The sequence below is a fragment of the Manacus candei genome, unplaced genomic scaffold (genome assembly GCF_025592945.1).
Source record: "Manacus candei isolate 608988 ecotype Guabito, Panama unplaced genomic scaffold, ASM2559294v1 h1tg000166l, whole genome shotgun sequence".
Taxonomy (NCBI): domain Eukaryota; kingdom Metazoa; phylum Chordata; class Aves; order Passeriformes; family Pipridae; genus Manacus; species Manacus candei.
This window is the reverse complement of record NW_026138214.1, coordinates 1,038,701-1,058,113: the sequence shown is the minus strand read 5'-3', so window position 1 is coordinate 1,058,113 and position 19,413 is coordinate 1,038,701. Positions and strand designations below refer to the sequence as shown.

Genomic DNA, 19,413 nt, shown 5'->3' with positions numbered 1-19,413 from the left:
TCGGAATTCCGGGTGACATCCCTGGGAGCGGACACTGGGAAGGGAAACAACCGCCCGACTGCGAACAACCATCGGTGATTCGGAATTCCCGGTGACATTCCTGGAGCGGACACTGGGAGGGGAAACAACCACCTGACCGCCAACAACCGGCGGTGATTGGGAATTCCCGGTGACATCCCTGGGAGCGGACAGCGGGAAGAGAAACAACCGCCCGATGTGCCCCCTGGCTGCGAACAACCATCGGTGATTGGGAATTCCCGGTGACATCCCTGCGAGCAGAAACCGGGAAGAGAAACAACCGCCCCACTGCGAACAACCCTCGGTCATTCAGAATTCCCTGTGACATTCCCTGGGAGCGGGCGGGGCTGAGGAGGGGACACTGGGAAGGGAAACTACGGCCCGATGTGCCCCCCGACCAACCATGGGTGGTTCAGAATTCCCCGTGACATTCCCTGGGATGTGCCCCTCGAACAACCATCCGTGGTTCAGAATTCCCCGTGACATTCCCTGGGGATGTGCCCCCCGAACAACCATCGGTGGTTCAGAATTCCCTGTGACATTCCCTGGGGATGTGCCCCCCGAACAACCATCGGTGGTTCAGAATTCCCTGTGACATTCCCTGGATGTGCCCCCTGGCTGCGACCAACCATCGGTGGTTCAGAATTCCCTGTGACATTCCCTGGATGTGCCCCCTGGCTGCGACCAACCATCGGTGGTTCAGAATTCCCTGTGACATTCCCTGGATGTGCCCCCTGGCTGCGAACAACCATCGGTGGTTCAGAATTCCCCGTGACATTCCCTGGATGTGCCCCCCGACCAACCATCGGTGGTTCAGAATTCCCCCTGACATTCCCCGCGCGCTCCCGGGCTGGGAACGAGCTGAAATAATAACCCGTTGAGGAAATGAAAATCGCAGTCGCTCCTTTACGGGATAAACTTTGGGGATTGGCAAAAACTTCCCCTCCCCTCGCCTGTGCGGGCTGATTTATTCCCCGCGTGTGCTTCATTCCCTCCGGGCTCGGTTTGCCCGGAACGCCCCCGTGTACATTTAGCCAGAATTTCAGTCGGGTGTCAGACGCCCCAGTTCGCTGTGGCAGAACGCGGAACGTGTAAAATCCTCTCGGGAAAGGCCGTTGTTTAATCCCAAATTCGTACAGCGATCAGCGGGAGGGGAGGTTTCACCCTCGGAGCAGGAGCTGGGGGCAGGGGAAGGGGCCCGGCCCCGTTCCTGCCCTACAGGGGCCCCGCCAGCCGGTCCAGCTGCCGCGGGTTGGAGCCGCTCAGGAACTGCAGCTCCGCCTTCCCGTCCTCCGTGCGAGCTGGGGGAGAGAGGAAGAGAAAGAAAGGGAGATTTAGAGAGATCGAGAGAGACTGAGGGAGGGCGGGCAGAGCCCCGGGGGCACCGACCTTGCTCGTGCTGCAGCCACCTGCGCTCCAGGTAGTACCCGTAGCAGCTCTCGAACTCCCGGGGGCTGTAGTTGGGCACCAGGATGGGCACGAAGGGGTCCAGGGCGTCAAACCCCTCCTAGGGAAGGGGGAAGGGAGGGAAGGCTGGGTGAGTAACAGCTGGACACAGCCTGCACAGATGTATCTCCACAAACAGCCCCATAAACAGGGGGGTGATTCTGCCTCTCGGTGGGGCGACTGATTAACCCAGAGCACAAAGAGCTGGAGCTCTGAGAAGGAACTTTCCTGTAGCCTTTTATTTGCTAAGGCGTGGGAAAACATGCCTTAATTTAAGGATGTTCCCCCTCCAAGGTGAATAAAGAAAAAGGGGTTGTTATAATCCTGCAGTTCAATTGTGAGTAACTCTGGTCCCATGAACACAGAGGAGAAGCACCTTCCAGTCTCTTATGCAATTGTATCTGAGTGACCTGATAATGTCCATGAGGAATTCTCCTTCCAACAGGTGCTTAATTTTATCCTCTGCCTGGGAAAGGACCAAAGGAAGGTCGAAGATGTCGTATTTCCATGGCAACAACCCAAGCACAGCAGCCCTGGGAGGAGGCAGAGGAGAGACTGGACTTTCTCCTCCAGTCAGCCCACCAGAAAGTTCTGAAGGACCTGTAGCTTGGGAATTAGTTGGAAGCTAAAAGGATATGTAATTTTATGGTAGTACAGCTTTTATCTTAGATCTGAACAATTCTGCTCAATAATACTTATTTGGTTTAATACAATTCATTCAGTATGAGAAATAAATGGATATTTTCACATTTCTGAAAATTCACTGGCCAGCTTTCTAACAAAGAGGGCTGTTGAGCACTTCAAGCTTTCTACTGACTCCACACCACTTCCAGAATACTTATTTTTACAAGTTTAGCTGAAAGATGGAGGAGAAAGAAGAAAACACATCCAGCAGTTGTTTTTGTAGCTGATGTGAACCTTTACCAGAGCTCAGTCATGGAATATCCTGAGGGAAGGGAACCACAAGGATCATCCAGTCCAGGATATCCCAACAATCCCACCCTGTCCCTCAGGGCATTGCCCAAACCCTCCCGGAGCTCTGGCAGCCCTGGGGCTGTGCCCACTGCCCTGGGGAGCCTGGTCAGTGCCCACCACCCTCTGGGGGAAGGATTTTCCTGAGATCCAACCTGAGCCTGCCCTGGCACAGCTCCAGCCCTTCCCTGGCTCCTGAGAGAGCAGGGATTGGAGCTGTCCCTCCACACAGCACAGTCTGTCCCCCTGAACAGAACCTGGGCCCCCAACCAGGGGTTTTGTTTCCCAAAGCCAAGAGGAAAAATAAACCCAAAGCAACCCCAAAGGAGGCCCCGGGACTCACCTTGCCCAGCAGCTCCTGGGGCAGGTAGGCAGAGCTGGGTTTGAAGAGCGAGCCCGTCTGGCTGAGGGTGGTCACAACAGCCCCTCCACTCTGAAAGGCAGGGCAGAAACAAACCCTGAGAGCTGCAAGCACGGCTCTGGCTCACAATCAACCCATCAGGAACCTCCTTCTCGGGAGATGGAGCTGCTGGGACAAGTCCAGAGCGGGCTGTGGAGGTTCCAGGGTGGAGCCCCTCTGCTCTGGAGCCAGGCTGGGAGAGCTGGGGGGGGTCACCTGGAGAGGAGAAGGCTCCAGGGAGACCTGAGAGCCCCTTCCAGGGCCTAAAGGGGCTCCAGGAGAGCTGAGAGGGACTGGGGACAAGGGATGGAGGGACAGGACACAGAGAATGGTTTCTCACTGACTAAGGGGGATGTTGGGAAGGAATTCCTGGCTGTGAGGCCCTGACACAGGTTGCCCAGAGAAGCTGTGGCTGCCCCTGGATCCCTGGAAGTGCCCAAGGCCAGGCTGGATGGAGCTTGGAGCAACCTGGGCCAGTGGAAGGTGTCCCTGCCCATGGCAGGGGGTGGGACTGGATGAGCTTTAAGGTCCCTTCCAACCCAAACCAGTCTGGGATTCTGTGATTCTTTGATCTTACATCAATTCCAAAATTCTATAAAATGGACTTAAAATGCTCCTGACCACGTTAACTCTGCTACTCCAGGTCCATGGGGGCACAGGGAACACACAGCTTGTGTTCCCAGCACTGCCATTTAAACATCTCTTACCTGTAAATGGCTTTGTTTGCAAACAACTGCTTTTTTAAAAAGGACCTTTAAATCTGAAGCCCAGCTTGTGGGAGCTCTGAGCATCCAGGGGACTGAAAAAGCAGGAGGAGGAGTTGACCTTCAGGGACTAAAACTTCTAATCAGTTAAAAAAATCATAAACCCAGATGTCCTAAGGGCTATCAAACACCTCCAGCTCGGGGTCCCACACTGGAATTCAGCACAGGAATCGGGCAGTGCTGTGGATTTGAGCTGTTCTCCTTCTCTTTGGGTGATGCCAGAAGCACTGATGAGACACCAGCACTGGTGGAGACCCAACTGGGCTGCAGGACCTATGGCCTTTGGGCCTGGGGTGGCTTTAGTGGCTGAGAGTGACACCCCAAAGGCCCAGCCTGGAACTCACCCAGTCGTTCATCACCATCTTTCTCAGGTTGTGCACAAGCGTCAGCTCCTCTGGAGACACCTGGGGAACATTTGACACATCAGCTTTGGGGTTTTCTTTTCTGCCAGCAGCTTCTGCCTGACACAGGAATTCCCCTCTCCTCCCTCCCATCAGCCCAGGAGGATCCTCCTGTCCTTCAGGCAGGTTTTTCCCTGGAAGGATCCTCTGTCTTTTGGGCAGGTTTTTCCCTGGGAGGATCCTCCGTGTCCTCGGGCAGGTTTTTCCCTGGGAGGATCCTCCGTGTCCTTCAGGCAGGTTTTTCCCTGGGAGGATCCTCCGTGTCCTTCAGGCAGGTTTTTCCCTGGGAGGATCCTCCGTGTCCTTCAGGCAGGTTTTTCCCTGGGAGGATCCTCTGTGTCCTTCAGGCAGGTTTTTCCCTGGGAGGATCCTCTGTGTCCTTCAGGCAGGTTTTCCCTGGGAGGATCCTCTGTGTCCTTCAGGCAGGTTTTTCCCTGGGAGGATCCTCCGTGTCCTCGGGCAGGTTTTTCCCTCGGCCCTGCAGCTCCAAGCCCGAGCATTGGCTGCAGAGGGAACCCCCCAGGCCTTTGCTGCTCTAACAACACCCCCCAGCTCTTCTGCCTTCAGGAGGGACCTTCCTTCCCTAAAAACACGGGCCTGGCAGGGAGGGACCGTCCTTCCCTAACAACACGGGCCTGGCAGGGAGCGAGCATCTCATCTCCCAGGGATCCCTGATGAGCTGAAGCTGCACAAACCCCCCTCCCCTGCCCCTGTCCCCGTCAGCAGGGCAGGAGAGACCCCCAGCCCCGTCCTCACAGGGCTCTTGTCCTCCTTCCTGAGCGTCGTGCGGCCCCACAGCGCGTTGACCCCGTCCACGGCCACGAGCAGCCGGAAGGTTCCGAGGGGGCTCTGCTGCTTCAGCTCCCTCAGCACGACCCCCACGGCGTCACTGGCAGTCCTGACCCGTGCCAGGCCCTGGGGGAAAGGGAACAGGGCTCAGTGTGGGCTCCTGGCACAGTCCTGACCCGTGCCAGGCCCAGGGGGAAAGGGAACAGGGCTCAGTGTGGGCTCCTGGCACAGTCCTGACCCACGCCAGGCCCTGGGGGAAAGGGAACAGGGCTCAGTGTGGGCTCCTGGCTCAGTCCTGACCCGTGCCAGGCCCTGGGGGAAAGGGAACAGGGCTCAGAGGGCTGGCCTGGCACAGTCCTGACCCACACCAGGCCCTGCAGAAAAGGGAACAGGGCTCAGCGCAGGGAACGGGAACAGGGCTCAGCAAAGGGAATGGGGCTCAGGAAAGGGAACAGGGCTCAGGAAAGGGAACAGGGCTCAGCACAGGGAATAGGGCTCAGCAAAGGGAACAGGGCTCAGCAGGGCTGGCCTGGCATGGGGTAACGCCAGGGGGGTCTGGGCTGCCTGTCCTGGGGGAAAGGAGGAGAAACCAGCAGCAAGAGGGGACACGGGGGGGGTCAGTGGGGACACAGAGGGGACACAGAGGGGACACAGAAGGGACACAGAGGGGACAGGAGGCCCAGGGAACACAGAGGACACACAGAGAATACAGGGGGGATGAGGACACACAGGAGACAGGGGGAACACACTGGGGGAACACACAGGGGACACGCAGGGAACACAGAGGGGACACAGGGGGGACACACAGGGGTCATAGGGGGGAAACACGGGACACACGGGGGGACAGGGGACACAGGAGACACACAGGGGACATGGGGACACACAAGGGACACACAGGGGACACAGAAGGGAAACATGGGGGGTACACAGGAGACACAGGGACATGGGTGACACAGGGGACACAGAGGAGACAGGGGACACAGAGGGGACACAGAAGGGAACACAGAGGGGACACAGAAGGGAACACACAGGGGAGACACAGGAACACAGGGGACACAGGTGACACAGGGGGGACACAGAGGGGACAGGAGACACAGAGGACACACAGGGCATACACAGGGCACATACACACAGATCCATCACATCCCCCACGACGTTTTCTGTCCCCTTCCCTTTCCCAGGACTCCCATCCCTCAGGGCTCCCGGAGCAGTTTGTTCCCCACACAGACAGGGGGATCTCCTGGCTCCAGGTGGGGCCCCCCAGGATTGTCCCTGTGGGTTATTCCTCACCTGCTCCACCACCTCCCCCAAGGGCCTGCCCTCCTCGGTGCTCTCCCGTTTGCCCCACACGTATTTCCTCTGGGTTTTTATCTGTGGGAAGAGAACTACAGTGAGACTGGGGAGGAACTGGGGCAAAGGATGGATTCCTGGTTCTTCCATGGAATCACAGGATCAGCCAGGCTGGGAAAACCCTCTGGGATCATCCAGTCCAGCCCTTGCTCCAACCCCACCGTGGTTCCCAACCCGTGGCACTGAGGCCACATCCAGTCTGGGCTTAAAATCCTGCAGGGAATGGAGGGTGAGGACTCCACCCCCTCCCTGGGCAGCCCATTCCAATGTCAGGTCACTCTCTCTGGAAAGAATTCCTTCCTAATGTCCAACCTAAACCTCCCCTGGCACAGCTGGAGACCCTCCTGTCCTGCTGCTGGTTCCTGGGAGCAGAGCCCGACCCCCCCTCCTGTCAGGAGTTGTGCAGAGTGGGGAGGTCTCCCCTGAGCCTCCTCCTGTCCAGGCTGAGCCCCCCCAGCCCCCTCAGCCTCTCCTCACGGGAATTGTGCTCCAGCCCCTTCCCCAGCCTGGCTGCTCTTCCCTGGTCCTGCTCCAGCCCCTCCATGTCCTTCCTGAGCTGAGGGCCCCGAGCTGGACACGGCCCTCGAGGGGAGGCCTCCCAGGGGCACAATCCCTGCCCTGCTCCTGCTGCCCCCCTGATCCCGAGCCAGGCCAGGGTCCATCGGCCCTCTTGGCCCCCTGGGCACACTCTGGCTCCTGTTCAGCTCCCTGCCCATCCCAAATCCCAGCTCCCTTCCCACCCTGGCCCAGCCCGGGGGGCTGCCGGGGGTTGTTGTGCCCCTCGACCTGGTTGAACCTCATCCCGTTGGAATCAGCCCCTGGATCCAGCCTGTCCAGGTCCCTCTGCAGAGCCCTCCTGCCTTCCAGCAGATCCACCCCCCAGCCTGGTGTCCCCTGCACGTTTGTGATGGTTCACTCCATCCCCTCACCCCGATCATCAACAGAGACATTGAACAGGACTGGGCCCAACTGGGGGACCCCCCCAGTGCCCAGATCCCCCCTGGATGCAGCTCCATCCCCCTGGGGACACCCCCAGTGCCCAGATCCCCCCTGGATGCAGCTCCATCACCCTGGGGACACCCCAGTGCCCAGATCCCACCTGGATGCAGCTCCATCCCCCAGCACTCCCCAGGCCCTTGACCCAGCAGGGAATGTCCCTGTCCAAGCCACGGGCTGAAGCTTTTCCAGGGCAGACAATTCCCAAGGCTTTGCTGAAGGCTGGGCAGACACACCCACCCCTTCCCTCACCCCCCAGGGTCCCCTGGGCCTGAAAGGACATTGTGGGGGGGTCAGGCAGGACCTGCCCTTCCTAAACCTGTCCTGGCTGGCTCCACAAACCTCTCTCAGGAACCGTTCATTGGTGGTTTTGAAGTTCTTGAGCCAGGCCGAGGCCTGCAGAGGCTGATCCAGCCGCTCCTTCTTGTAGGAGGACTGCAGGAGCTCCCTGCAGTTCTTCACCCAGAGGTGAGCTGGGAGCAAAAGGAGAACAGTTGGTTTGCATTTTTTATCGTTTTTTTTCTTTTCTTTTTTTTTTTTTTTCCAGTCAAAACAATGGTGTGAGGTGGGGGAAGGAGGGGGGGGTTATTGCTTGTCCTTATCCTGCTACACTGGTAAGGGAAGTCAGAGAATCATGGAATGGGTTGGGTTGGGAAGGACCTTAAAGCTCATTCCACCCCCTGCCACGGGCAGGGACACCTTCCACTAGCCCAGGTTGCTCCAAGCCCCATCCAACCTGGCCTTGGACACTCCCAGGGATCCAGGGGCAGCCACAGTTTCTCTGGGCACCCTGTGCCAGGGCCTCCCCACCCTCCCAGGGAGGAATTTCCTCCTAATATCCAATCTAAATCCACCCTCTGTCACTTTGAAGCCGTTCACACTTGTCCTGGCACTTCAGGCCCTTGGAAATAGTCTCTCTCCATCCTTCCTGTAGCTCCTGCAGGCACTGGAAGACCACAATCAGGTCACCCCAAAGCTTTTCTTCTCCAGGCTGAACAATCCCAATTCTCCCAGCCTTTCCTCCCAGCAGAGCTGCTCTGATCACCCTGGGGCCTCCTCTGGACTTGCTCCAACAGCTCCATGTCCTTCCTCTGCTGGGAACATGGAGCTGGAGGCAGCACTCCTCCAGCTTTACTGGAGGACTCTCCCTTGGGAGCAGAGGATCCACACAGACCCACACACTGGGGAAAATCAGACTGACTCAAACCCTGTGTGAGCTAATTATTATTATTATTATATTATATTTTATTATCATAATATATAAAATATATATTATTATATATTATAATAGATTATAATCTAATTATATTATAATAGTGTAATTATATATTATATTATCAAAATCTTCATTGGCGAAGCCTAGCCATGATGATTATAATTATTATTATTATTATATTATATTATTAATAATAATTATTATGCTCTGCTTTATTTGGGGGTTTTGTGCTTTATAAACCTTTTCTAGGGGAAAACAAGGGTGATTTGCTGTGGCCCCAGCCCACAGCTTTCCCTGGGAGCAGCATCTCCCGGAGCAGCACGTGTTTGGTGTGGGGACAGGGGGACTCTGCTGTTCTCACCATCGGGGATGTGCAGCACCAGCCAGCCCTGCCTGGAGCAGAAGTGAACCACATGGCACAGGGTCATGGTCTTCCCTGTTCCCCTCTCACCATCTCCAACAGGCACTGTCAAGGAAAGTCTCTAAAAAGCACTTCAGCTCACACCTTGTGCTCGTTTTTGTCAGGAAAGGCACTAAGGGGAGTCCAGAGGTTGTCAAAGCAGGGGTGACATTCCATCCAGCGACAGGATGGGGCTCCTTCCCCCTGCATCCCACCCCGCTGGGCAGAGCTGAGGAGCCCCCTCCCCTCAGGAGTGCTGCCAGCCCTCTGCAGGGAGGGATGTGCCACGAGCCCAACCGGGGCAGGGGAAAGGTCTCCAAGCCCCAAAGTTCCCGAGGTGCTCGGAGCCGAGCGCTGACACAGCCCACGGGGCACAACCAGCTCCTGGAGGCTCAGCCCGGCCAGAACACCACCCTCCCTGCACAGACAGCTTGGGTTTCACCTGCACTCCCCCCTCAGGGGGTGGCCAAGGATACAGATGACGTATCTGACCGCGGGGTGGGCGAGGTTGGTGCCCCTCAGGTAGGCGAAGAGCTCGAGCGCCGGCCTGCGCACCATCACGCAGGCCTCGTTGAAGGTCTGGATCTGAGGACAGGAGCAGAGAGGGACTGAGCTGCTGCTGCTGCTGGCCGAGCACAGCTGCTCCCAGCTCTGCCCCATCGCTGCCTGGGGGCTCTGGACACCCCCAGCTCTGCCCCATCGCTGCCTGGGGGCTCTGGACACCCCCAGCTCTGCCCCATCGCTGCCTGGGGGCTCTGGACACCCCCAGCTCTGCCCCATCGCTGCCTGGGGGCTCTGGACACCCCCAGTTCTGCCCCATCGCTGCCTGGGGGCTCTGGACACCCCCAGTTCTGCCCCATCGCTGCCTGGGGGCTCTGGACACCCCCAGCTCTGCCCCATCGCTGCCTGGGGGCTCTGGACACCCCCAGTTCTGCCCCATCACTGCCTGGGGGCTCTGGACACCCCCAGCTCTGCCCCATCACTGCCTGGGGGCTCTGGACACCCCCAGCTCTGCCCTCCCTGCCCGGGTGTCAGGTCGGTCGAGCCGCTGAAGCCGCGCTGCTTCCCAAGGACCTTCCCGTCCTTTCCGTGCCTGGAAACCCTTCCCAGGATTAGCTGCTCCATCATCTGACAGATTGAGGGGCAGCCAAGCAGCCTGTCCATGAATCCAGAGCCAAGGGATGCCCCCAGGTAAGGAATCTGCTCCCAGCTCACAGAGCTCCATCTGTCTCACCACAGAAATCAAGGCACCGGGGTTTTTTTGTTGCCCCCATAAACTTGATTTCATCAGCCAGCCTGTTTCACACAGAAATATAACCGTGGCAAACATTTCTGTAATTCAGCAGGTGCTGGGGAGTCAGGGATGGAAAATATGGGAATGAACATGGCCCGAGGTGGGATCCTGGAACTCTGCAGCCTCTCCTCCGGGTGGGCTGACTCATCCCGTTTAGGTGTTGGAAATAACAGTCAGGACCAGGGATAACTGCACTCCTGCAGCAGGTCATCCCTCTTATTCCAACAGGGGAGCATTGTAGCTGCCAAAGGATCTGGTTCTTCCCACAGAGAATCAGGGAATGGTTTGGAAAGGACCTTAAAGATCATCTCGTTCCGACCCCTTGCCGTGGAAAGGGACACCTCCCACCAGCCCAGGGTGCTCCAAGCCCTGTCCAGCCTGGGCTTGGACCCTTCCAGGGATGGGGCAGCCCCAGGACCCTCCCTCCAAAGCTGCTCCAAGCTGGAGTACCTGCTGCTGGAAGCGGTAGGGGAGCCCATGTGGGAACACGGCCTTCACCTCCTCCAGGGGGATGTTGTAGTGCCGACCCTCGTGCTGCTCCGTGTGCTTGGCCTGGCAGGGGAGAAGGGGAACTGTCACACTCTGGCCCAGACAGAGAAGGGAGGAGGGAACAGAGAGGGAACACTCAGTCAATCCCAGCAGTACCCTCTTACTGGGATCAGAGCACAAAGCAGGAATTGTGGGGTCAGGACACTGCTGGGAGGTGCTTTGGGAGAGCCAAAAGAAAGGAGCTCCCACCTGGCACTGAACAATGAAGGGATTCCCTGAGCTCCTGTAGGAACCTCCATGGATTCATCTCACCTTCCATCAGTCCCCTCGTCCTTCTGGTCCCCCCAAACCTCCACAGCAGCTCTGGAGTTCCCTGTGGAGCCCCCTTTACTTTTTTTTGGTGACAAAACGATGTTTTCTGCCTCAGCAGCAGCTCCCAAGGTGCCACTTGGTCACTGCTGTTGGAGGCTTAAAAAAACCTCCCAGTCTCTTTCCTGGGGCAATAATTTCCAGTCCCTTGCTGTGACCTCAGTGATCAGGGTTATTCCTGCACCAGACCTGAATCCTTCTGCATTTATCTCTAGTGAATACCTGCAGATCTGACTGTGCACTACAAGAAGGTGCTGCTACCAAAATATGAAAATTTAATACCTATTTCATGCCTTGTTTTTCCCTTTATTGTCTTTTCCTGCCATGCAACACCTGCAAAGCACTTATTTATTTCCTCTTGTTCTAGTCATCAGATTTTGTGTCTAATTAGGACAGCATATACAGGACATTATATATGCATATATATATATAAAATACATATATTCTGCAGCCCTTCTTGTGTGACTTCCAGCAGTTTGGTGCCAAGCTTTGAAGCTTCTATCATGTCCTGCTTTCTGCACTTTTCCATGGATTTAAAGTAAAAAAATCCTCCTTTTCATTCTTGTGCATGTCAGTCTCTTATACATACATATATATAAAACCAACAAATATAACAACTTCCCTGTTTTCTTTCTTTTTGAGCAGCTGGGCCTGGGTGTGATTAGTGCCTGTTTGGCCAGGAATATTTGTCTTTTCCCAGTTCTTGATGGATCCTTCACATGCTACTGCTGCAGTGCTGCCACACCCCCAGGAATTCTCGTTATGAAGTGTCCCTTCCCTTCTCCAGACCAGATTCCCAGCCTTCCAGCACAGGACACTCCTGTTCTCTCACCTTCTGCCCCCTCCTGCTCCCCATTCCACGCCTGGCTGAGGGCAGGCGCTCCCAGGGCAGGTCAGGGTGTCCTGGGCTCCGTGGTTTTCCCTGGCACAGCCCTGGCATTCCAGGAACTCCCAGCCTTGGCCAGAGGAAGAAACCATTTGGTAACTCCAGCAAACCACTGGGCTGCTGGAGCTGCCAACCTGGTGCCTGCTGGTCAGGAGGAAACCTTTGCCCCAGGAAGGGTGATTTCAAATCCTGGCTTTCCAAGAGGTGCCCTGCTGCAGGGAGGGGTCCCTCGGGGAGATCTGGGAACTGGGACTCCAACCTTTTCCCCATCAGAGCTCATTTCAAACTCTGGGCTCCCTGGGGTTTTCCTGCACGTGTTGGACACAGATTAACTGTGGTTTTTTCATGGCAGTGTCACCTTTGGGCTCAAACAGTGGACTCCAGAGCCCGTTTTCACTCTCAGCTTCATCCCTGACTTGCTGCATAACTTCAGGCAAATTCCCTCCCTCTGCAAAGTGGGTCACGGTGTCTCTGCCCCCACGTTCAGTCGCTCTGAGCTTTGCTAATGGAAAGGTACAGAAAAGCCACATCTTATGAAAAATTTCGTGTTCATCTGGCCTTCTCAATCCATTTTTCATGGGCCTTCCTGGGGTGCAGGTTTGCTGCTGGAGCGACCCAGGGAGCCCCAGGGAGGCCGAGCCGACGGAGCAGGACGCGGTGGCTGCCACCAAAACCCCCCAAAACCCCGGGCACATCCAGCCAGAATGCCAAAGCCAGTTGCCTGGCAACGTGAAAGGCAGGCACAGGACAGAGGGGGGACAATCACTGCCATCTGGACTCTGCTGTGCAATCCATAGACACGGGGTCACGTGCAGCAGGATCATCTCCCCGCTGCCGTTTCCATAGAGACCCCAGAGGAATCGGCACCGAGAGGCTCCAATTACAGAGGCAGCAGAAAAGCACCTCAAAGGCTCCTTTCCATTCCTTTATTCCACTTCATTTTGCATCCCGAGACGGGGAGTGTGAGGCTGGAATTGTGATGCTGTGGGGCTGTGCCGGGCTGAGGGTCGTGGGGGCTCGGGGGGTTTTATCCCCTTCGTGGCCAATTCGGGGAGGTTGGTCAGGGAGGAACAACCCTGGAGTTGGAATTAATGGTGTCATCAGACACATCTGAGCTCCTGCAAAATACAGATGAAGCTCACATGTAGGAGCTTCCTCTGTGCAGCTCTGGAGAAAGGAATCAATGTTTGTTCCCAGGGGCTTTCGGGCAGAGCAGCCCCGCCCTGCCCTGCCCAGCCGCGGCCGTTCCCGTGGGATTGCACCCCTGGTTTAGGGCTGTGAACCTCCTTCTCTGAAACAACACAATCCCCATCAGCATTCCTGGCCCCAGCACGTCCTGGTGGCACCCAGGCCTGGCTGTGTGACAGGGACAGGGGTGTCACCCAGGGGACTCACCGGGTCGCTCTCGCTGGTGTGGAAAACCGCTCGGGGCCTCTGTGGGGTCGGGACATCCTGGCTGGCAACGGAGCTCAGGCACTCCTTGGCTGCTGTGGGGAGGCCACAGCCCTGCTCCAGCTAAGGGAAAAACAAGGCAAACACACAACAAACCTCTCAGCAGCCAAGGATTAGCGGGAAGAAAAACACCCAGTGGGTTTGTTTTGTGCGCTCGTGGCATGGCACGTGCCAGCCAGAACTGAACTCTAATTGCAATTAGAAGGAGAGCTCATCATTAGCATGTCAATTCATTACGAAAACATCACGCTGTAGAACCAGATTTCACATTTAGATACATGCACCTAAACCATTCCCACCTGAACTCACCTCAGCTGAGACAAGCCCTGCCCCCGAGTTCTTCCCTGCAAGATTCCCTAAGATTCCCAAGTCCAGCTGTCAAGGCCCCACTGCTGGGAAGTGGTAGTTAGCACCTCGGAAACTCAGGCTGTCTGGTAATCCATAATCACCTCAATTACTGAGGGATTAGTGCAGCTCTGCCCACTATTTGATGTTTATAATTACACTCCCCTGCACTGATTTCCCTGTGTCCCTGCATCCAGGCTCTGCCATTAGAGAAACCAAAACAGCCAGCTAAGCTGATTAATTCATTTCTGCCCAGACAGGCTGCTGAATCCTGCCCGGGCAGCCCAGCCAAAACAGGCAGGAGAGGGAGCAGTGGCAGCACAAGCATTTTATTCTGTGCTGGTGAAAGCAAACACAGGCATTTGTCACTGATTTGGAAAGTGCATCCTCCAGAGAGGCTCAGGGAGGAGCTGAGCCCCTCTCAGCACTGACAGGGACACTTGCAGCTGAACACAGAGCCAGCAGTTTCCCTGTTCTGTCTGTCCACACGGGAGCAGCAGGAACCAGAGCTCAGAGCCAGGGCCAGCTGCCTCAGCTCTCCGTGGCGTGACACAGCTCTGCTGCCACCCCAGTGCTCCCACAAGGGCTCAGGAGAAGGTGGGATTGCCCCACATTCCGTGTCCAGCACACACTGGACTCCTGAGTCAGCATTTCAGCACTTGCTGTCCTGTGGGGGAAGGAATTAAACCAGTTTGGAGCCCACAGCAGATCCCTCAGGGACAAAGTGCTGCAGTGGGAAGGGGGAGATCACCCAACAGCCACTGGGGTCATCACTCTCTTCCCTTGTTCCCACATTTCCTCCCCAAATCCAAATGATCACTCGGGATGGTTTATTTGGCTACATTTAGCCCCAAGTCCACAGAAGTGACCATTTACAGCCCAGAGCAAGGCCCAAAGATGTCAATTTAACACAGGAACAACTGGAGCAGGCGACTCTTGGCACCTGTTCACCCAGAAAACGTCAGCCCTAAGCCATTCCCAGCCTGGAATCCCAGTCCTCCTCACTTTCCTTGAGCAGGTTGCCCAGAGAAGCTGTGGCTGCCCCATCCCTGAAGTGTCCAAGGCCAGGCTGGACGGGGCTTGGAGCAACCTTGGACAGTGGAAGGTGCCCCTGCCCATGGCAGGGGGTGGCACTGGGTGAGCTTCAAGGTCCCTTCCAACCCAGACCATTCCATGACTCCATGATCCCACATTCCCTCCTTCTCAAGGCTCAGGTGAGGCTCTGGGGCTGTAAGACCCCCTTCCCAGGAGTCCCCCCCAGATCCTTGTCCCTGAGCTGTGCAGCCACGAAGGGAACTGAAGCAAGGATTCACCTCTTGCTTGGTGCTGAGTTTTTAAGTGTGTCCTCACACAGCCCTTGGTTGAACAATGTTTCCTCAAACCAACACCCCCAGGTACCAGGTTTTAGAAAGCCCAGTCTCAGACCAGGACCTGGAATCTCTACAGGACACAATCCAGTTCCCAGAGAGTTCCCTAAGGGAGTGGGATTCAGGATGATTGACAGTGTGAGGAGGACTTTGCCTTGAAGTTCAGTCCTCTGGTTCTGCAACCAAAACACACCAAATTTGTACTTTTCCATCAACAGAGCAAATCCCACCCCTGAATGACTCCCCCTTTCTCCTGGAAGGACACTGGTTTACAGTGTCACTTGGAGCTTTAACAGGTCTTTCCCAAAACCTCTGTGTGGCCTTCAGAACTTTCCCTTTGTGGGCTGTGGCTCCAGAAGCAGCTTCCAAGAAGCTGGAGACAGGAAATCCTTCACCTCTCCAGTGCTACCAAGTGAACACGAGCTCCTGGAGCCGTGAGCAGGATCCTGCTCACGGTTATCCCAAGTTTCAGAGGCACAGAGAGATTTCAGAGACACAGATTACCTGTGATTTACAAAATCCATGCAGGAATGTGTGGATATTTAACAGGCTGCAAGAAGACCTTCAAGTGACCCAGAACAGCCCTGGCAAAACACTACATATTCTGATTTTTAGAGCAGCAACACAGTCCCTCCTCTTTGACAAACAGCTGATCACTGATCCCTGGAATGCCAGAAACACCCCCAGCCCTCCCTGCCTCCTCTGCACAGCAAATCCCAGCACGTCCCTCAGCTCCCTTAAAGCTGTTTATCCCGGGAGTGGGTTTCTGAGGGCGAGTTTCCATCTGCCAGAGGACACAGGAGTCTCCCGACGGGGATCCCTGAAATGGCAGCGGAGCATCACGTGGTGCCCGGGGATTTATCCGGAGCCTGGAGCCCGTGAGGTGGAGCTGTTCCCGCATGTTCCACGGGATCCCAGGCTCCGGGAAGGGCCGGTTGTTCCCTGCAGGATGCTGTTCCCGGGATCCCAGCTTTGGGAAGGGCCGGCTGTTCCCTGCAGGATGCTGTTCCCGCACGTTCCACGGGATCCCGGGCTCTGGGAAGGGCTGGTTGTTCCCTGCAGGATGCTGTTCCCGGGATCCCAGGCTCTGGGAAGGGCCGGCTGTTCCCTGCAGGATGCTGTTCCCGCATGTTCCATGGGATCCCAGGCCCTGGGATATGCCCTGCAGGCTGTTCCCTGCAGGATGCTGTTCCCGGGATCCCAGCTCTGGGAAGGGCCCTGCAGGCTGTTCCCTGCAGGATGCTGTTCCCTGCAGGATGCTGTTCCCGGGATCCCAGCTCTGGGAAGGGCCCTGCAGGCTGTTCCCTGCAGGATGCTGTTCCCTCATGTTCCCGGGATCCCAGGCCCTGGGAAGGGCTGGCTGATCCCTGCAGGATGCTGTTCCTGGGATCCCAGGCCCTGGGATGTGCCCTGCAGGCTGTTCCCTGCAGGATGCTGTTCCCGGGATCCCAGGCCCTGGGATGTGCCCTGCAGGCTGTTCCCTGCAGGATGCTGTTCCCGGGATCCCAGGCTCTGGGATGTGCCCTGCAGGCTGTTCCCTGCAGGATGCCGTGGGCAAGCACAGCAGCAAACCAACCGACTGGAGCTCCTTCCCCCCGGGAAGCCGTTCCAGACACCCCTTGGGCTGAAGGATGTTCCCTCAAACCAACACCACCAAGTACCATGTTTTAGAAAGCCCGGTCTCAGACCAGGACCTGGAATCTCTACGGGCCATGAGCCAGTTCCCAGGGAGTTCTCTGAGGGAGTGGAATTCTGGAATTCCAGGAGTGGAACTCCTGGTGGGGGAAGGAAGCTCTCCCGGGATCCCGGGGCTGCTCCGAGCCGGGGCACAGCTGATTTTAACACCAGCACTGAGCTGGTTTTTAGGCTCAGAAAATGAAAAAGGGGAAAGGCTCTTCCCCCAGACAGGCTCCCCAGGTCCCGGCCCCGAGGCTGCCAGAGCTCCAGGGGCGTTTGGACAACGCTCTCAGATGAGAAATATAAGAAAACTCTCATTTTTTACAGCTGTAAATGGCCATTCCAGGTCGTGGGACAGCTGAAATACTGGGAATACCAGGAGGCTCTCACAGGACTCACCTTCAGCGAGCGGCAGGCCAGTCCTTTCAGGCTTCTCAGCATTTTTCTGCAGGGACACAAGTGGATATTTTAGGGGGTTTTTATTGTGCTTAATGTACCTTACGCTGGGAGAGAATAGTTCCATGTCAAGGCACACAAATAACCCAGGCCAAGGGTCAGATGCTCTGCAGCCATCCAGGGGTCAGCATCGTTTGCCTGATAAAAACCATCCCATTAATTACACGGCCCTTTCTTCAGAAATGCATTTGCACAAAAAAAAACCCCCTCCGTTTCTAAATCAAGGTATTTCCCTTTTTTTCCAGAAATACAGTTACCAAAAAAAAAACCCAACCCTTAATTTGTGAATCAAGGTATTTCATTCATCTGCTGAGGAGAACAGAGTCTTTTGTCAGGGAAGGAATTTTGGCTGCAGCTAAAAGAAAAGTTAAAAGATGTAAGAGCTGCAGGGGTGATTATTGTGAAGAAACTGGAATAATGCAGACACTGAAGATGCTTCTAATTTTTTTAACTTTCTGTCCATTTTTTAAACTCTGTCCATTTTTTAAACTCTGTCAATTCTTTTAAACTTTCTCTTAATTTTTTACACTTTGTCCTTTTTCTTTAACTTTCTATCCATCTCTTTCAAACTCTGTCCTTTTTTTAAAACCTTCCATCCATTTTTTCAAACTTTGCCCTTTTTTTTTAAACTTTCTCTCCGTTTTCATAAAACTTCCTGTCAATTTTTTAAACTTTACATCCATTTTGATAAAAACTTTCCATCCATTTTTTAAGCTTTCTGCCCGTTTTTTTAAACTCCCTGGTAATTTTTTTAACTTTCTTTCTGTTTTTTTTTTTTTTAGAACTTCGTCTTTTTTTTTAAAAAACTTTCTGTTAATTTTTTTTTTAACTGTTAAGTTTTATAAACTTTCTGTCAATTTTTTAAAACTTTCTGTTCATTTTTAAAGGTTTTCTTAAACATTCTGACAGAATCCACAGAAGCCTGTGCTCTTTATTATTTATATTATTTATATATATAAATAGAATATATATATTTACATATTCTTTGTTACTTATATTATAAAGATTTCTATATGAAAAAATATATTTATATATTCTTTATTATTTATTTTATAAGGATTTCTATATGGAAAAGATATATTTATATATTCTTTATTATTTATATTATTTAAAAAGATTTCTATATGAAAACATATATACTTATATATATTTTTACTATTTATATTATTTATAAGGATTTCTTTATGAAAACATATATACTTATATATTCTTTACTATTTATATTATTTATTATATTTCTATATGAAAACATATCTATTTTGTGTTCTTTATTATTTCCATATATGAATATATAATTATATATTCTTTATTATTTATATTAATTATACATGGATATATTTCTATACTCTTTATCGCTTATATTACTTATACATGGATATATTTCTATACTCTTTATCATTTATATTACTTATACATGAGTATATTTCTATATTCTTTACCACTTATATTAATTATACATACAAATATATTTATATGTGTATGCATTCTTTATCACTCAATTTATAAGGATTTCTATAATTTAAATTTAAAGAACTAAAAACCACGCCGATAACTCCGCCCCCCCCCAAAAAAGGCGAATTTTCCGCCATCAACCCGCAACCTCAAAAGTTAAAATACGATAAACCCCCCCCGGTTGTTGCGGAGTCTCTGCCGAGCCCCCCCCGGTCCCCCCCCGGTCCCCCCGGTGCCCCCCACGTGCTTCCCGCTCCCCCTTCCCGGGACTCCCGCAGGGCTCCGGGAGCGCCCCGGGAGGGCCCGGGGAGGGGCCGGGGGCGGCCCCGAAGGGTCGCCGAGGGGTCTCGGAGGGGGGCTGGCGGTGCCCCCGCACTCACCGGACCCGCCGGTGCCGGTGCCGCCTCCCGGTGCCGCCCCCGGGCTGACGCGCGGCCGCTACGGGGGCTCGGAGGGACGGGGGGCGTGGCCGGGGGCGTGGCCGGGGAGGGGCGTGGCCACAGCGGGCGTGGCCGGGTGGGCGTGGCCGGTGGGCGTGGCTCTCTGCGCCCGTTTCCGAGCGGCGTTGAAATGTTGATGGCGTTAAAATGTCGATCGCGTTAATTGGCCGAATTTCGGTTTCTCCGCGGGCCGCGCGGCTCCTCAGTGTCGGTTTTTTTGCGCGTTCTTGGTCTCGTTTCCGGCTTTTCGCCGATTTAATCAATAATCGAAGGCGCGGGATCGCGGGATGGGGCAGGTTGGGAGGGACCCGGTCCCACCTCCCTGCTCAGGCGGGATCATCCCGGAGCAAACGGCACGGGACTGTGTCCAAGGGGGCTCTGGAATATCTCCAGGGAGAGAGATTCCACACCCTCCCTGGGCAGCCTGTTCAGCG

At 54.6% G+C, this 19,413-nt stretch overlaps 1 protein-coding gene and 1 long non-coding RNA gene across 4 annotated transcripts; one reads left to right on the top strand and one right to left on the bottom strand.

The window, feature by feature from the left end:
• Positions 1-1,107: 1,107 nt before the first annotated feature.
• DAP3 (death associated protein 3) lies at positions 1,108-19,001 on the bottom strand. Of its 3 annotated transcripts, none has more exons than XM_051773329.1 (13): positions 18,920-19,001; positions 17,031-17,076; positions 13,186-13,305; positions 10,497-10,628; positions 9,229-9,337; positions 8,714-8,806; positions 7,479-7,609; positions 6,081-6,161; positions 4,758-4,916; positions 3,945-4,004; positions 2,780-2,869; positions 1,408-1,525; positions 1,108-1,319 (listed from the first exon to the last, which is right to left on the bottom strand). In XM_051773329.1, exons 2-13 carry the CDS (start codon positions 17,070-17,072, stop codon positions 1,234-1,236), a joined length of 1,221 nt encoding a protein of 406 aa, XP_051629289.1. In that variant the 5' UTR covers positions 17,073-17,076; positions 18,920-19,001; the 3' UTR covers positions 1,108-1,233. The 3 variants fall into 3 exon arrangements, with proteins under 3 accessions (XP_051629289.1, XP_051629288.1, XP_051629290.1); XM_051773328.1 differs by lacking the exon at positions 18,920-19,001 and adding an exon at positions 17,362-17,749; XM_051773330.1 differs by lacking the exon at positions 18,920-19,001 and adding an exon at positions 17,362-17,735 and having other exon boundaries at positions 10,497-10,598.
• Positions 4,183-4,650, top strand: LOC127463630 (uncharacterized). The gene is made up of 3 exons (XR_007900901.1): positions 4,183-4,200; positions 4,315-4,390; positions 4,465-4,650. It is a non-coding gene; the product is annotated as an uncharacterized LOC127463630 (long non-coding RNA).
• Positions 19,002-19,413: the final 412 nt, after the last annotated feature.

What these genes read in the sequence shown, in the direction of transcription:
- DAP3 (XM_051773329.1), bottom strand. Translation starts at nt 17,072, where the DNA reads ATGCTGAGAAGCCTGAAAGGACTGGCCTGCCGCTCGCTGAAG. An exon ending in TGGCCTGCCGCTCGCTGAAG is followed by an intron (nt 13,306 to 17,030) that starts GTGAGTCCTGTG and finishes TTTTTCCCTTAG; the next exon opens with CTGGAGCAGGGCTGTGGCCT. An exon ending in GTGGCTGCAGCACGAGCAAG is followed by an intron (nt 1,320 to 1,407) that starts GTCGGTGCCCCC and finishes TCTCTCCCCCAG; the next exon opens with CTCGCACGGAGGACGGGAAG.